The 12,514-nt window shown below is 54.9% G+C and overlaps 1 protein-coding gene across 1 annotated transcript in view; it reads left to right on the top strand.

Annotated features, from left to right (window-relative positions):
• FAM20A (FAM20A golgi associated secretory pathway pseudokinase) overlaps positions 1-7,117 on the top strand; it is a 53,411-nt gene extending 46,294 nt beyond the window's left edge. The window contains exons 5-11 of the mRNA XM_075562145.1: positions 1,566-1,658; positions 2,486-2,601; positions 3,024-3,204; positions 4,093-4,202; positions 4,522-4,603; positions 5,162-5,221; positions 6,523-7,117. Of these exons, the coding sequence (XP_075418260.1) occupies positions 1,566-1,658; positions 2,486-2,601; positions 3,024-3,204; positions 4,093-4,202; positions 4,522-4,603; positions 5,162-5,221; positions 6,523-6,784 (904 nt within the window). The 3' untranslated portion in view covers positions 6,785-7,117. The remainder of the gene's footprint in view (positions 1-1,565; positions 1,659-2,485; positions 2,602-3,023; positions 3,205-4,092; positions 4,203-4,521; positions 4,604-5,161; positions 5,222-6,522) is intronic.
• The last annotated feature ends 5,397 nt before the right edge of the window (positions 7,118-12,514 follow it).

Here is a 12,514-nt window from a genome sequence, read left to right as displayed (position 1 = left end):
TGAAAACAGAACCCCATACTTCTGGGGATAAAGTATTGAGAAGCAGAGATGTAGCATCGAGGACTAAGGTGCCCCTGACCCAAGCTATGGTCTTTTCAATTGCCTCATCGGCACGTGAAAGTTGGACTTCGAATAAGGAAGACCGAGGAAGAATCTATGCATTTGAATGGGGGTTCCGGTGAAGAATATTGAAAGGACCACGGGCTGCCAAAAGAGCAAACACGTCTTGCTGGGAAGAAGTACAGCCAGAATGCGTCTTAGAGGCAAGGACGGCGAGACTTCGTCTTATGTACTTTGGACATATTGGCAGGACAGACCAGTCCCTGGAGACGGACATCATGCTTGGGAAAGAAGCAGGGCAGTGAAAAGGAGGAAAATCTTCGACCGGATGGATTGACACAGTGGCTGCAACAATGGGCTCAAACTGTGCCGGACTGGGCCGTGTTGGGTTCTGTTGTGCAGAGGGTCGCTGTGAGGCTGAACTGACTCGGCGGCACCCAACAACCACTAGCACTGCCTCTGGCAAGTACTATCCACGCTGGCTCCCTGGGTGACCTGGTGTTTCCTGGCATTGATGTTCAATGGCTCCAAAGCCAAATCTAACTCACTGCCATCGAGGCAATTCCGACTCCTGACAACCCTGTAACAGAGAGAACTGCCCTGTGGGCTTCCGAGACTACAGAGCTTTCCGAGCACAGACATCTTCATTTTGCTCCCATGGAGTGACTGGTGTGTGCGAACTGCTGACTTGCAGTGGGCAGCCCTGTGTCACTCACTCTGCCACCAGGCTCCCTGTCAGGGCCTGGGGCTGTTGATTTCCTGCTTTCCCCCCAATCACCTTTATGTACATTTCAGTGGCTTCCACAACCCTTGCACGGTGGCTCATGAAATGATTGGAAGAACCAGGGTGCGTCGCCTCTGGGCAGTCTTTCTAGAGGCCAGAAGCAGCAACTTAGGGCCTTGCTGGTTAGAAAGCTCTTTCCCAACACACACCCTCAGGCAGGCCGATTAGAGACTTCCCTCCCTCTGCCCCACCCGGCTGACATCCTGTGTATCTGTCCCCTCCCAGTCACCCAAAAGCCCAGAATGTGCTCTCTTCTTCACAAACCCCAGTTCTCTCTCTGACTGGGGCCCTCGTGATCTGCTTCCACCAAGAGGAGAGCCTGGACACTGCTACGGTACAACGTGACCCGTCAGAGAGGTGCCCATGAGCGATAGTCGACTTGATGGCCCTGGGCTTTGTTTTTCGGAGTGTACTCTGTTGTTGTTGCTACTGTGATTCTGGGGAAGTCTTGGGGGACTAGTGGTTATGCCTGGTGCTGCTAATGCAAGTTTGGCTTTCTACTCCAGTAGAGCGACAGTCTTGGAAACCCACAGGGGCAGTTCTCTGCTGGCCCCTAGAAAGCTATATGGCAAGAAGCCAGGCTCCTCCTATTTCGCCCAGTGGAGCTGAGTGGCAAGGGGGCCCGCCATCTGTGTGCACGCAGACCTCAGGCGTATGCCCCTTGCTCTGTGGCCAAGCTGTGAGGCCCGAGTCCAGGACGTGATCCCTGCCTTCCTTCCAGACAGCAGCGAGACGAGGAGACACCTGAAGACTTCTTCTACTTCATCGACTTCCAGAGGCACAATGCCGAGATTGCCGCCTTCCACCTGGACAGGTAGCTGCTTGGTCTGGTCCCCTGGGGATGCTGCTGAGGGCAAGGGAGGGCCAGTCCCAGGACGGGGCGCTAGAGGGCCTGCAGTTCAGGGAGGGTGCACTGCTCCCGCTCGTTATCTTCCAGGTGCCTAGGTGATGGGGCCTTCAAACTTACTATGTCCCACCCAACCCTGCGCCTTGAGGGCAAGGTCTTTGAATGCCACGAAGGGGGTAACATGCAAAAACTAGCTCTGCCAATCCTATTCCCCTTGCCGCCTTGGGCTGGCCCTGCCCTCTGCTCCCATGTCCTGCACTAGACATGGGAAGAGTGGGCTCACTCCAGTCATCTGCAGTCTTGAGTATGACTTGAAGCAGGGAAAGCCAGCTCCTCAGTTTCCCAGCCAGTCTGTCTGCCCAGGAGCTGCTACTCCACATCTGATACTCGGCCACTCTGTGTGTGGGAGTGGAGAGGAAACAGGGGGGACCACCAGTAGCCAAGCAGAAAGGAAAATACAGCCATTTCTCAGCCTCCACCCAGGAGTGGGAGGGGCTTTTTGACCAACCCACTCTCCCACAGGCTCTGTGGCACGTTGGCCCAGGAAAGTGGGAACAGCGCTCAGAGAGCACAGGGGCAGGGGGTGGGGGATAGTGGGATTACTAGGGAGGCAGCATAAGGATTCTGCCCCCTTCTCCCACCCCTTTAGACCTGGGGTCACCCTGGACCCTCAGTCCCACACTGCTGAGCCCCCTGCTGATCTGGCTCAGACACCAGCCGATGGGAGATGCACCCTGGTCCAGGAGCCTCCCCCCCCCCCCCCACCGACCTGAGCACTGCCCCCTCTCCCCCAGGATCCTGGACTTCCGGCGGGTGCCGCCGACGGTGGGGAGGCTGGTGAATGTCAGCAAGGAGATCCTGGAGGTCACAAAGAATGAAATCCTGCAGAGCGTCTTCTTCGTCTCTCCAGGTAGAGGACCGACCAGGGCCATGCTCTGGGGGGCACATGCGCATGGGCGCCTGGCCCATTGGTGGAACTCAGCGTGGGCCATGGGTATGTCCGGTTATCATTCACTCCCACCTGAGCATCATAGCAGATGAACCAGTATGGGGAAGGGTTTTGTGCGAGCTGCTAACTAGCTCGTGTGGGCTTTGAACCTGCAACGCCAGCCTCCCTGGAATTAGATGGCACCGCCAAGGTAACAGAACATCCTCATCACCCAGCGGGGACTCCGGGAGGATGGGCCCAAGCTTGCTCTATGCTGAGACAGTTGAAAACCAATCCCAGGATGCTCGGCATGGTGGTACTCACTAGTCCCTGTGTCGAAAAAGCACTGTCTCCTTCTCCTCTTCCCTTTGCCCTCCCCGGTCCTCTGCCCTCCCGCCCTCTAGCCAGCAACGTGTGCTTCTTCGCCAAGTGTCCATACATGTGCAAGACCGAGTACGCCGTCTGTGGCAACCCCCATCTGCTGGAGGGCTCGCTGTCCACCTTCCTGCCGTCCCTCAACCTGGCCCCCAGGCTGTCGGTGCCCAACCCCTGGATCCGTTCCTACTCGCTGGCAGGAAAGGAAGAGTGAGTCAGCCCCCTGGCTACAACACCCAGCCCTCGGGCCTGCTGTCCAGTGCTCCGGGGGACCTGTCGCTGCCCCAAGGGCCTGTGGCTAACCTGGCACTTGAACCACAAAAACTGCCTCAATCCCCTCCGCCTTAGCTCAAACTGACCCTGGGCCCAGCTGGCCTATTCCCTCCCCCTCGGTTGATTTTCGGTTATTAAGCGCCTACTGTGTGCCCGGCACTAGGCGCTTGGAGATGCAGATGATAGGCACAGCCTCTCTCTTCACGAACCTCCCTGGTCTGGTGGGCCACAGTGAATCAGACGGCCGGAGAGCCAGCCACATCCTGACCATAGTATAACTCTGGAACCCAGGGGTGGGGCACCTGGCTCACCCAACTAGGCCAGCCTGTGAGGTCGCACCTGATCCCTAGCCATGTCCCTATCACTGACACGGTCTCCGGCCCACAGTTGACTGGGTCAGTATGTTGTTCTATCCGCCCTGACTTAAGAGAGGGAAGTCATGGGAAGAACAGGCATGTCCCAGCTAAGGGATGTGCAGAGACTAAGCGCCCTCCAGAGGTGTGGGGGGCGTGGGGGCATGTCAAGCAGAGAGAAATGAAGGCAGGTTCTGGGGATGAAGAGTGGCTTAGCACACTGCAGGCCAGGAGCCAGGCGGCTTAGTGAGTGAGCACAGTGACCATCCTTCCCAGCCTGCCCATCTCACCATCCCCAGCAGGCCGAGAACGCTGAACCTTCTCTCAGCACCCAGGGTCTTCCCAGGTGTGCCCAGCTACTGCCCAAGCAGCTGTCACCAGCCCCGCCCAGGCTGGGAGAGGAGCTGCAGGGCAGACCCCAAGCCCTTGCCAGCTTGGCTTTCCCAGCCCCAGGACGTCTTCTCTCCCGCAGGTGGGAGGTCAACCCTCTTTACTGTGACACTGTGAAACAGGTTTTCCCGTACAGCAGCGGCAGCCGGCTCCTCAGCATCATCGACATGGCCATCTTCGACTTCCTGATAGGTGGGTCCGTTTGGGGGGGGGGGGGGGGCGGGGGGCTGGCTAACCCTGTACTTCCCACGTGCCCAGAGCGACCAAGGGCCACAGTCCTCAAAGCCATCACCCATGAAAGGGCACAAAACCCCGCCTCCAGGTCCATGCGGGCCTCAGGCTGGACCAAATGGCTCCCCACCTGACCCCATAGGCAGGCAGGAAGTGGGGCACACTCCACTGGGAGCGGTGGGGAGGCCACAGGCCCAACAGATGAAGAACCCCACCTCCACGCACCTCCCCCCACCTGTCCGAGGTTAGCTCTGGCACCAGTTTCACCCCTTGATTACAGGGAACATGGACCGCCACCACTATGAGATGTTCACCAAGTTTGGGGACGACGGGTTCCTCATTCATCTCGACAATGCCAGAGGGTACGTGTCCCCGCCTGGGTCCGCACTCCCCTCGGCCAGCCCAAGGAGGGGCCCCCACTGCTGTGCTCACTGCCTCCTTGCTTCTTCCTTTCCCTCTCCCGACGTGCTCCTCCCCACACCCCCACTGCCCGCCCTCCCAGACCACTGAAATGTCCCGGTGACGCCCACTCAGGTTCTCTGGCGCTGTACCGGTCCGCTCCCGGGGCAGGGAGCCTGGCTTTCTTCAATGGGTGGCCCGCTGAAGTGGAGGAATGGCTGAGTGAATGCGTGAGTGAATGCTTAGTCCATGAATGACCGACCAACCAAAGGAGTTGCCTGCTTTGAACACATTTGGAGGACCCTAGTGGCGCAGTGGTTCAGCACAGTTTCCAACGGCAGGGTCAGCCGTCTGCAAGAAGAGGCAGTCTGTTGCAGTCAAGCGGACAGCTTGACACCCAGTGGGGGCGGTTCCACTCTGGCTGGGTGGGATTCACTCCACAGCAGCGGGTTTGCACATCAAGCTGTGTGAGAGGAGGGCTGGAGAGGCAGCTTGCCCAAGCACCCTTCTCCTCCCCCTAGGTTCGGACGGCACTCTCGAGACGAGCTCTCCATCCTTTCACCCCTCTCCCAGTGCTGCATGTAAGTCCTCCGCCACGGCCACCCAACAGTGTCTCCACCAAGGCCTGAAGGTCCTCAGACTCCCATTGGTCTGGGGCGGGGGTGGGTGGTGGAGGGGAACCTTTCTTCTGCCAAGGGCCATTTGGGTGTTTGACGTCATTCCCAGGCCAAACTGCCCCAGCCTTTCATTAACTCACCCCTAACGTGAATTCACCCCTAATGTGAAGGCTGGAAGTGCTGCTCATTGGTGAGGCAGTGATGTGAGCTGGTATTGATTTCTCAAGCCTTACATAGCCCTTGGGCCCAGCACTCCCCACCCCTGGTCTAGGTGATGGGTGGGCCGAGAACATGGCGTGAACGACCTCATCCCATAATAATACAGCTACCGAATTCTCCCCACTCCCACACAGCATCCCCGACATTTCCACCCTGCTGCAAGATGAATTAAGATTCTAATCTTTTCTTTTTTTTTTAAAGACTAATCTTTTAAACCTTTCAACTCCCCAGCTTTCTTCGTGAACCCATTCAGAGAAATCCCTTGCTTTGGCAGAGGGGGCAGTCTTTGATGTCACTAGTCAGAGCCCGTCCCCGTCCCCCAGGCCTGGGAGCAGCTCACGGATGCGAGCTCATCACCAGCTAAGCCAAACCCTGATTAAAGGCCCATAAGCGCCTATCCGACGGAAAGGAAGCACTGAGGCCTTCCCTCGGCCATCCTCTCTCTAGGGAACGGTGAACCTACAGACCCCCACCCCACCCTCCCCTGGTGTTTCCGCCAGGCTTGGGAAACCGTCCGCCCACTCAGCTGCAGCGTCCAGAACTAGTTGTAAATATGGGATTCACGCCGAGGGGCACCACCTCAGTCTTTCCCTGCTGGAAAACGCAGAGTGTAAATAGCCCTCATCAACGTCCTAGGCCGCACGCACTTCCCCCTCGGCCTCCCAGACAGCTCCTTCTGACAAGAGGCGGGCAAGTGGATGAGTCCACGCCCAAGACCACATCACACCCAGCTCCTAACGTTAGGGTGGGTCCCCGGCCACCTTCACCCCTCTATTTCACCCCACAGGGCCACCTCAGAAAGTTGGTGAGAAACAAGTTGGGAGGCTGGCAGTGTCTATGACTCCGGGGAGAGGCATGAGCAGCTTCACAACAGACCCTTGACCAAAAGGCAATTGGGCGAAGGGCCACATCACCTTTCGGTCACTTGCTAGGTTTCCATTACCATGTGCTGGAGAAGACATGGGGGAGAAGGCTCTCGGAACTTCTCCAACTTCCCCAGTGGCTTGACTTCCGCTCATCGGGTTCTCCTGACCTTGTTCTTACAGAATAAAGAGGAAAACGCTTTTGCACCTGCAGCTGCTGGCGCAGGCGGACTACCGGCTCAGTGATGTGATGCGCGAGTCCCTGCTGGACGACCAGCTCAGCCCAGTCCTCACAGAGCCCCACCTCCTCGCCCTGGACCGGAGACTCCGCATTGTGCTCGAGGCCGTGGAGACGTGCGTCAAGGCCCACGGGGAAGAGCGTGTCGTTGCCAATGGCCCAGCAGAGCCATCCGCCGACTCTGCCCAGGTTACGCGGACAAGCTAGGGGCTGGGAGAGCCAAGCACTCAAAAGACACGTGGAGCTGGAGATGGACTCCCAAGTGCTGGCTACTGCCCGCTCTCCACCTGGGGATGCTGGTAGCCGAGTCGTGAGCTCAGGAAGGGCTCTCCTGGGGCCAAAGGGGGCCCCCCTGAACTTGAATGTGGCTTCCAGAGGCATCCCTTTGGCTCCTGTTCCCAGAAAGTTCTGGCCTCACCAATGCCTCAGACTCTCTCTCTAGGCCCCTGGGAACCTGCAAGAGGCCAAGCTGGGAAGCTCTGGAAGCACTGCTCCCCGGAGAACATGGACTGGAGCGAATAAAAGGGCATGAAGTGGGCATCCGGCTGCCCTTCAGATCCTCATTCTCTCTGCACGTCAAAGGGTCCCTCCTGGTCCCCCTAAACCACCACCTGAGTCACTTTCTGACTGGCTCCAAGGTGACATCCCCCTCCCGCCCCAGACCCTCGTGCCAATCTGAATGCAGCCACCCCGCTGCCTGGGCCCAGTGTCTCTTCAATCCCACCGTTCTGATGGCCACGGCCTGGTTTTCAAATGCCCCCAGATGAAAATCACTGATCCTCACAAACTCGACATCAGGAATGCAAAGCCATCTGTGATGTCACGAGGCAGTATAAACAGGAGTTGCTCAAAAACACCCCCACCCCCCAGTCCAAAGATGACCTGAACCAAAATTAAAGTGTCCACCAGAACATTCAGTCAGCGGATCAGAAAATCAGCAGCTGTGGGCATTGCCAGGAGAGGACAGAAAAGGCTGGCCTGGCCCGTCCCTGAGGCTGCTCTGAGCAGGCAGGGTGCCCGGGCCTCCACAGGCCAGACCACTGACCATCCACCCACCCGCCCAAACAGCTAGAGCCCGTTTCCTTCCCAACAGAGAAGTGGGCCCCGCAGAGGGCCTGCCCTCGGTTGCCTAGTTCAACAAAAGGGCCATCAGCGCTTATTCTAAGTGTCCGTTAAAGACCTGCGTGTGGTAGGTGGGATTCTCTCTTCACTACATTCCTCGAACCGTGGAGCTCCACTTTCCTCGTGCCGAGACCCTTTCACACAGTTCCTCACGCGGTGGTGACCCCGTACGTGGGCGCATCTGCATGGGAGCGGACCCGCCCGGAGACAGAGGAGCGGTGTCTCAGCTCCCCAAACCATCAGAAATATGGTCTTAGGCAACCCGTGAAAGGGTTGTTCGACCCCCCAAAAGAGGTCGCGATCCCAGGTTGAGAGCCACTGCTCTGACAGGTGAGGGTGGGCCGCTCGGATTCCTAACAGGAGAGCACCACCACCGTGCGGGAACAGAGCCACGCGGGCGGGCGGGGCTGAAGGGCCACAAAGCCCAAACCTGGGGTTGTCTGCTCAGCTTGTCTTGACCAAGACCAGAGGCTCCAAGAGCACAAGTGTGACTGGTAGGGACAAGGTCAGAGCTAAAAACGTCACCCAGGACTCCTGCAATGTGTCCAGGCAGCCCCTGGGATAAGTAGTAGACCCCACCCGACTTGTTCCCATGGCAGGTGCTCTCAAGGAGAGGATCCACACACAGTGCCCTCCTCCCACCCCCGGCCACCCAGGCCCACAGCTGTAAGATCGCCTGAGGGCCCAAGGCCAACTCATGGGGATCGACTAGATGTCTAGCACACCGTTTCAGGATTTCAATCAAGTCCGGCGCTCCTTCCCCTGCAATGCAAACAAACGACAGGTTCTCACCTGACTCAAAGTTGTGTTTGCCTAAAAAACAACCAAAAGAAAGCCACTTTTTACTAGAAGCATTTCAATGCCAGAGGACTCCTCTTGCCCACACAGGGTGGCCCAGCCCATGCCCTGAACAGCCACTTTTCCTCCGGGAGATGGGTGAGGTGTGCACAGACCGGGGAAAAACACAGGGGTTTGAAAAGTCCGTGGAAAAATCAAATGAAAAGATAATGGGATTTTTTCCCCACAAACTTTCTGAATCCCCACTCCACCCCCAACATGGCAGGGGCAGGACTTCAAATCTCAGCACAAAAGAGCATTTCAAAGATCTGCAACTCCAGGGAGGGAAGAGGCAGCTGTATCTCAAATGTTCCCTTACACTTTACAAACAGAGTAGTATAGGCCTCACCCCAAAAATCCTCATCAGTGGTGCATGTCACCTGACAGGAACAGTTTTAGCTGTTGCCCTCTCCTTGCACGCCACCCCAACTCCCCACCCCAACCACCAATCCAGAGGCAAATGAGTTGGTCTAACCACAATAGGCAGAGTACTTACTATTACTCGGCCAACACTGCACTATTCATGACCAGGGAACCCTGGTGGTGTGCCAGTTACAATCCGAATGGATGACGGCTCGAAACCATCAGCAGGTCTGAGGGAGAAAGACTGGGCTTTCTACTCCCATAAAGATAGTCTCAGAAACCTACAGGGGGTTGCAATGAGTCGGTATTGTAGTTTGGGTTGGGGGGGGGGTTGTTGTTATGGTTATTTGTGACTAACAAAACAGACTCCAGCATCGTCCAAAAGTTCCAGGAAACAGATGTCATCCAGTACTGTCAAGTTCTCCCAACATACTCATTTGGAACTACTGTCCAGCTTCCCATGAACGGAAACTTCTCCATCTCTAGCTACGGAAGAACCGGGGTGTCTGTCAACCACCACCAACTCAAAATCAAAGAGGAATTAACGACTTACAGGAATTCATTTTACATTCCCAAAAGTCACGATAATGAAGTTACAAGACTGGGAAAAAACCACACCACCAAAATCAAGAGTTTTGAGATGAACATAAATGATGTTTTTAAAGTTCTCCATCTAGTGGTAACTTTTAGAATCATAAAGTGATTTTCACAAGCTACTTTGGCAAGAAAGTCACAAAATAAACAACCACAAGGAACCCTGGTGGCCCAGTGGTTACACTGCGGGCTGTTAGCCACAAGGTCAGTAGTTCGAAACCAGCAGCTGCTCCTCGGAGATTTTCTACTCCTGCAGTGACAGTTTGGAAACACATAAGGCAGTTCTACCTTGTCCAAGTGAGCCACTTTTGAGTCACAGTGGACAGTGGCAGCAGGTGACCCTCACTGGTGGGACTTGTCTTTAGGGGGATCCAGATGAAGTCACAGGGGTGAGCTGACGTAAAGGCACGTTTCAGTTGTGTGCATATACACACAACAGTGCTGGGACTCAACACTAAAGATTCCAGAGCAGGCGCAGGCAAACATTTCCAGTCCTCCCGCGTTTTGAATTATCCTGCTACCAGCTGGACTGGGAGGGGCGAGGAGAGGCGAGGCAGCTTCAGGGCAGCTGACTGGTTCCAGTCGTCCTACCTGCCATGTGACACGTTGACACACACACTGCCAGAGCCTGAGAGGCTACAGGAAGGGTCAGCGGTGCATTTGGCAGCACCAACACCGACGTCACTTCAGTTTCAAAATGTCATTATGCAAGGCTGCAGGTCAGAGGGAGGATGAGCGTCTAAGCCAGCAGGGTGGCCTACTGGACCCAGACAGGGTGCCTAGGTCACACACTGCAGAAGACCATGCTTCCAGACAACGGGTCTCCCCAACTTTGCTGGAGACGCAAAAAGTCACAGGCATACACCAAAGAGCACCACGGCACCCTCTCTGCTGAGCAACAAGCAACAATAAGGTTTTACATTGTGTCCAAAAAGGGGGAAACACATGTGACTCGTGCACCAAAAAGTACAGGGGCCCCAGGTCTTTTCTGTGCCACTTGTCCACCCACTTTCAGCAGCCCCGTCATGCTAACCCAGAAACGGCGCTTCCCCATCCCGGGGAGGCAAGCTTCCGGGCTACAGAACCAGGCCTGGCCTCCATCAAAGAGGAGGAGGAAATTCTTGCCTTCTGATTTCATTTTTTCCTTCCCGGGCTCCACAGGCAGACCTGTTCCCCCTTAATCAGCCCACAGGCAACTGCCCTCCGTGCCCCGGCCCTGGACAAACAAGCTGGGCTGGGCGTCCCTGGAGATAAACACTGACCCCACCATTCTTGGACTTTTCCTTCTTACCCAGCAGAAGTTATGTCTGCTGGGGGAGGGAATACACGAAAGAGACACAAAAAGGAAATAGGGAAGAAAAACGGGTTACATTTGCAAATTTAAATTATTTAATCCTTTCTTTTTTCCTCTTTTTTTATTGGACCTACCATTAAGACAATCTATAACCAAAAAAAGATCAGTTGTATTAGCACATACAGTATAATCAGACTGTTAGCTAGGAAACAACACAAAATGGTCCTCTGCCCATCTAGATTTCTAGAGCAGGAGATCTCTCAGAGTTGACTTACCAAGCCCTGAATGTCCACTAAGTCGAAAGCAGCCAACTGCGATTTTTTTTTCACAAGCACTTAAGGTTGTACAGAGAAAGCTTTAAAGGTAATCATGTTTTAAAGTTAAACTTATCTTAAAGTTCTTAGATGAAAACCTACAAAAGGATCAGACGGCAAGCCAGGGAGTCAGGGCAAACGGGCTCAGAAAGCACGTGTCCTAAACACACATGAACAGGACTACATACACACAGGAAACTGGGCAAGTTTATGGCATTCCAAGCAACTCGGGTTTTTAAAGTACATTTTTGGCATTTAAACAAAGATCAAATCCAGCTTTAAGCATATAAGAACATAATTTCATTTCCAGCTTGACAAATAAAAAAAGGCAGCTAAACACAAGGTATAAATCAGAAAAACCCTCATCCCATGTCGATGTTGAAAAATTAAAACATTTTCTAACAAGGTGACTTTCTGTGGCTCCCCGCAAGGACAAAGGCCCAAGCTCGAGTGTGCGAGTCTCTGACCTGGGGGCAGGGGTGGGGAGGGAGTCCCAGTCAGAGCCAGGTGCTCGCAGAGGAAGAATGCTTGCCGCCGTGCCTCCCAAACACACTCCGCCACGAAATACACATCAGGGCGCCTACGTTGCGCCACGGTGACATTTTGTTTAAAAAGCCAACAATAAAAGCAAACTGCAAGGTCTCGGGGGTGCACAGGGAAGACTAGAGCACACAGGGCTGGGCAATACTGAAGCAGAGGTGAGAATCAAAACACAGCTTTTATTTAGAAGGAAGAAGGCGTTGGCTGGTGAGGAAAGCGGACCTTCTGCAGGAAGGCTGTGGAGACCAGGCCCAGAGAACACAGACACAGCCCTCTACGGCCTCCACTCCGGCCACCGCCACCGCCGCCGCCGCCCTGGGCGTGCTAGCTCACATAAAGAGGGAGGTGCAGAAGCCCAAACACAACACTTCTTCCTAAATCTCAAGTCCCAGTGAGTCTAACAGGGACACGTTCCTGACACTGAACTGTGTCACCAGACACTTGTCCCTTTAGCAGTGTTCTGTCCAAGTGTCGCAGAAACAGTTTTCTGAGCGTTGAGGCCCAACGGGAATCCACTTAAGTCTGTCCACTCAACAAGAGCTCCAAGCAAGTGCACCATCTCTCACCCCATCTCACGTCAGCGACTGGCAGTCAGCGTTTGGCACTAGCTGGGTAACTAAACATCACACCAGAACCCTGGTGGCAGATGTCAGAAGCAAATCGCAGGCTAAGATACGGTTTTAACTTGTATTTCAACACGGTATAAATAGCTACATCAAAAGATCTTTAAGAATTGAAGAAGAAACATTTACAAGATAGAAACCAAACCAAACCAATCAACTTAACAGACAAAAGTGGTGGTTAACAAGGAACCGAGCAGCTCGCGTGCATCTGGTACCCCGCAGGCCTGCGCGTCTCCCCACCCTTCAAGCA

Source organism: Tenrec ecaudatus, chromosome 10 (genome assembly GCF_050624435.1).
Source record: "Tenrec ecaudatus isolate mTenEca1 chromosome 10, mTenEca1.hap1, whole genome shotgun sequence".
In the NCBI taxonomy this organism is placed as follows: Eukaryota; Metazoa; Chordata; class Mammalia; order Afrosoricida; family Tenrecidae; genus Tenrec; species Tenrec ecaudatus.
This window is presented reverse-complemented; position numbering and strand designations above follow the sequence as displayed.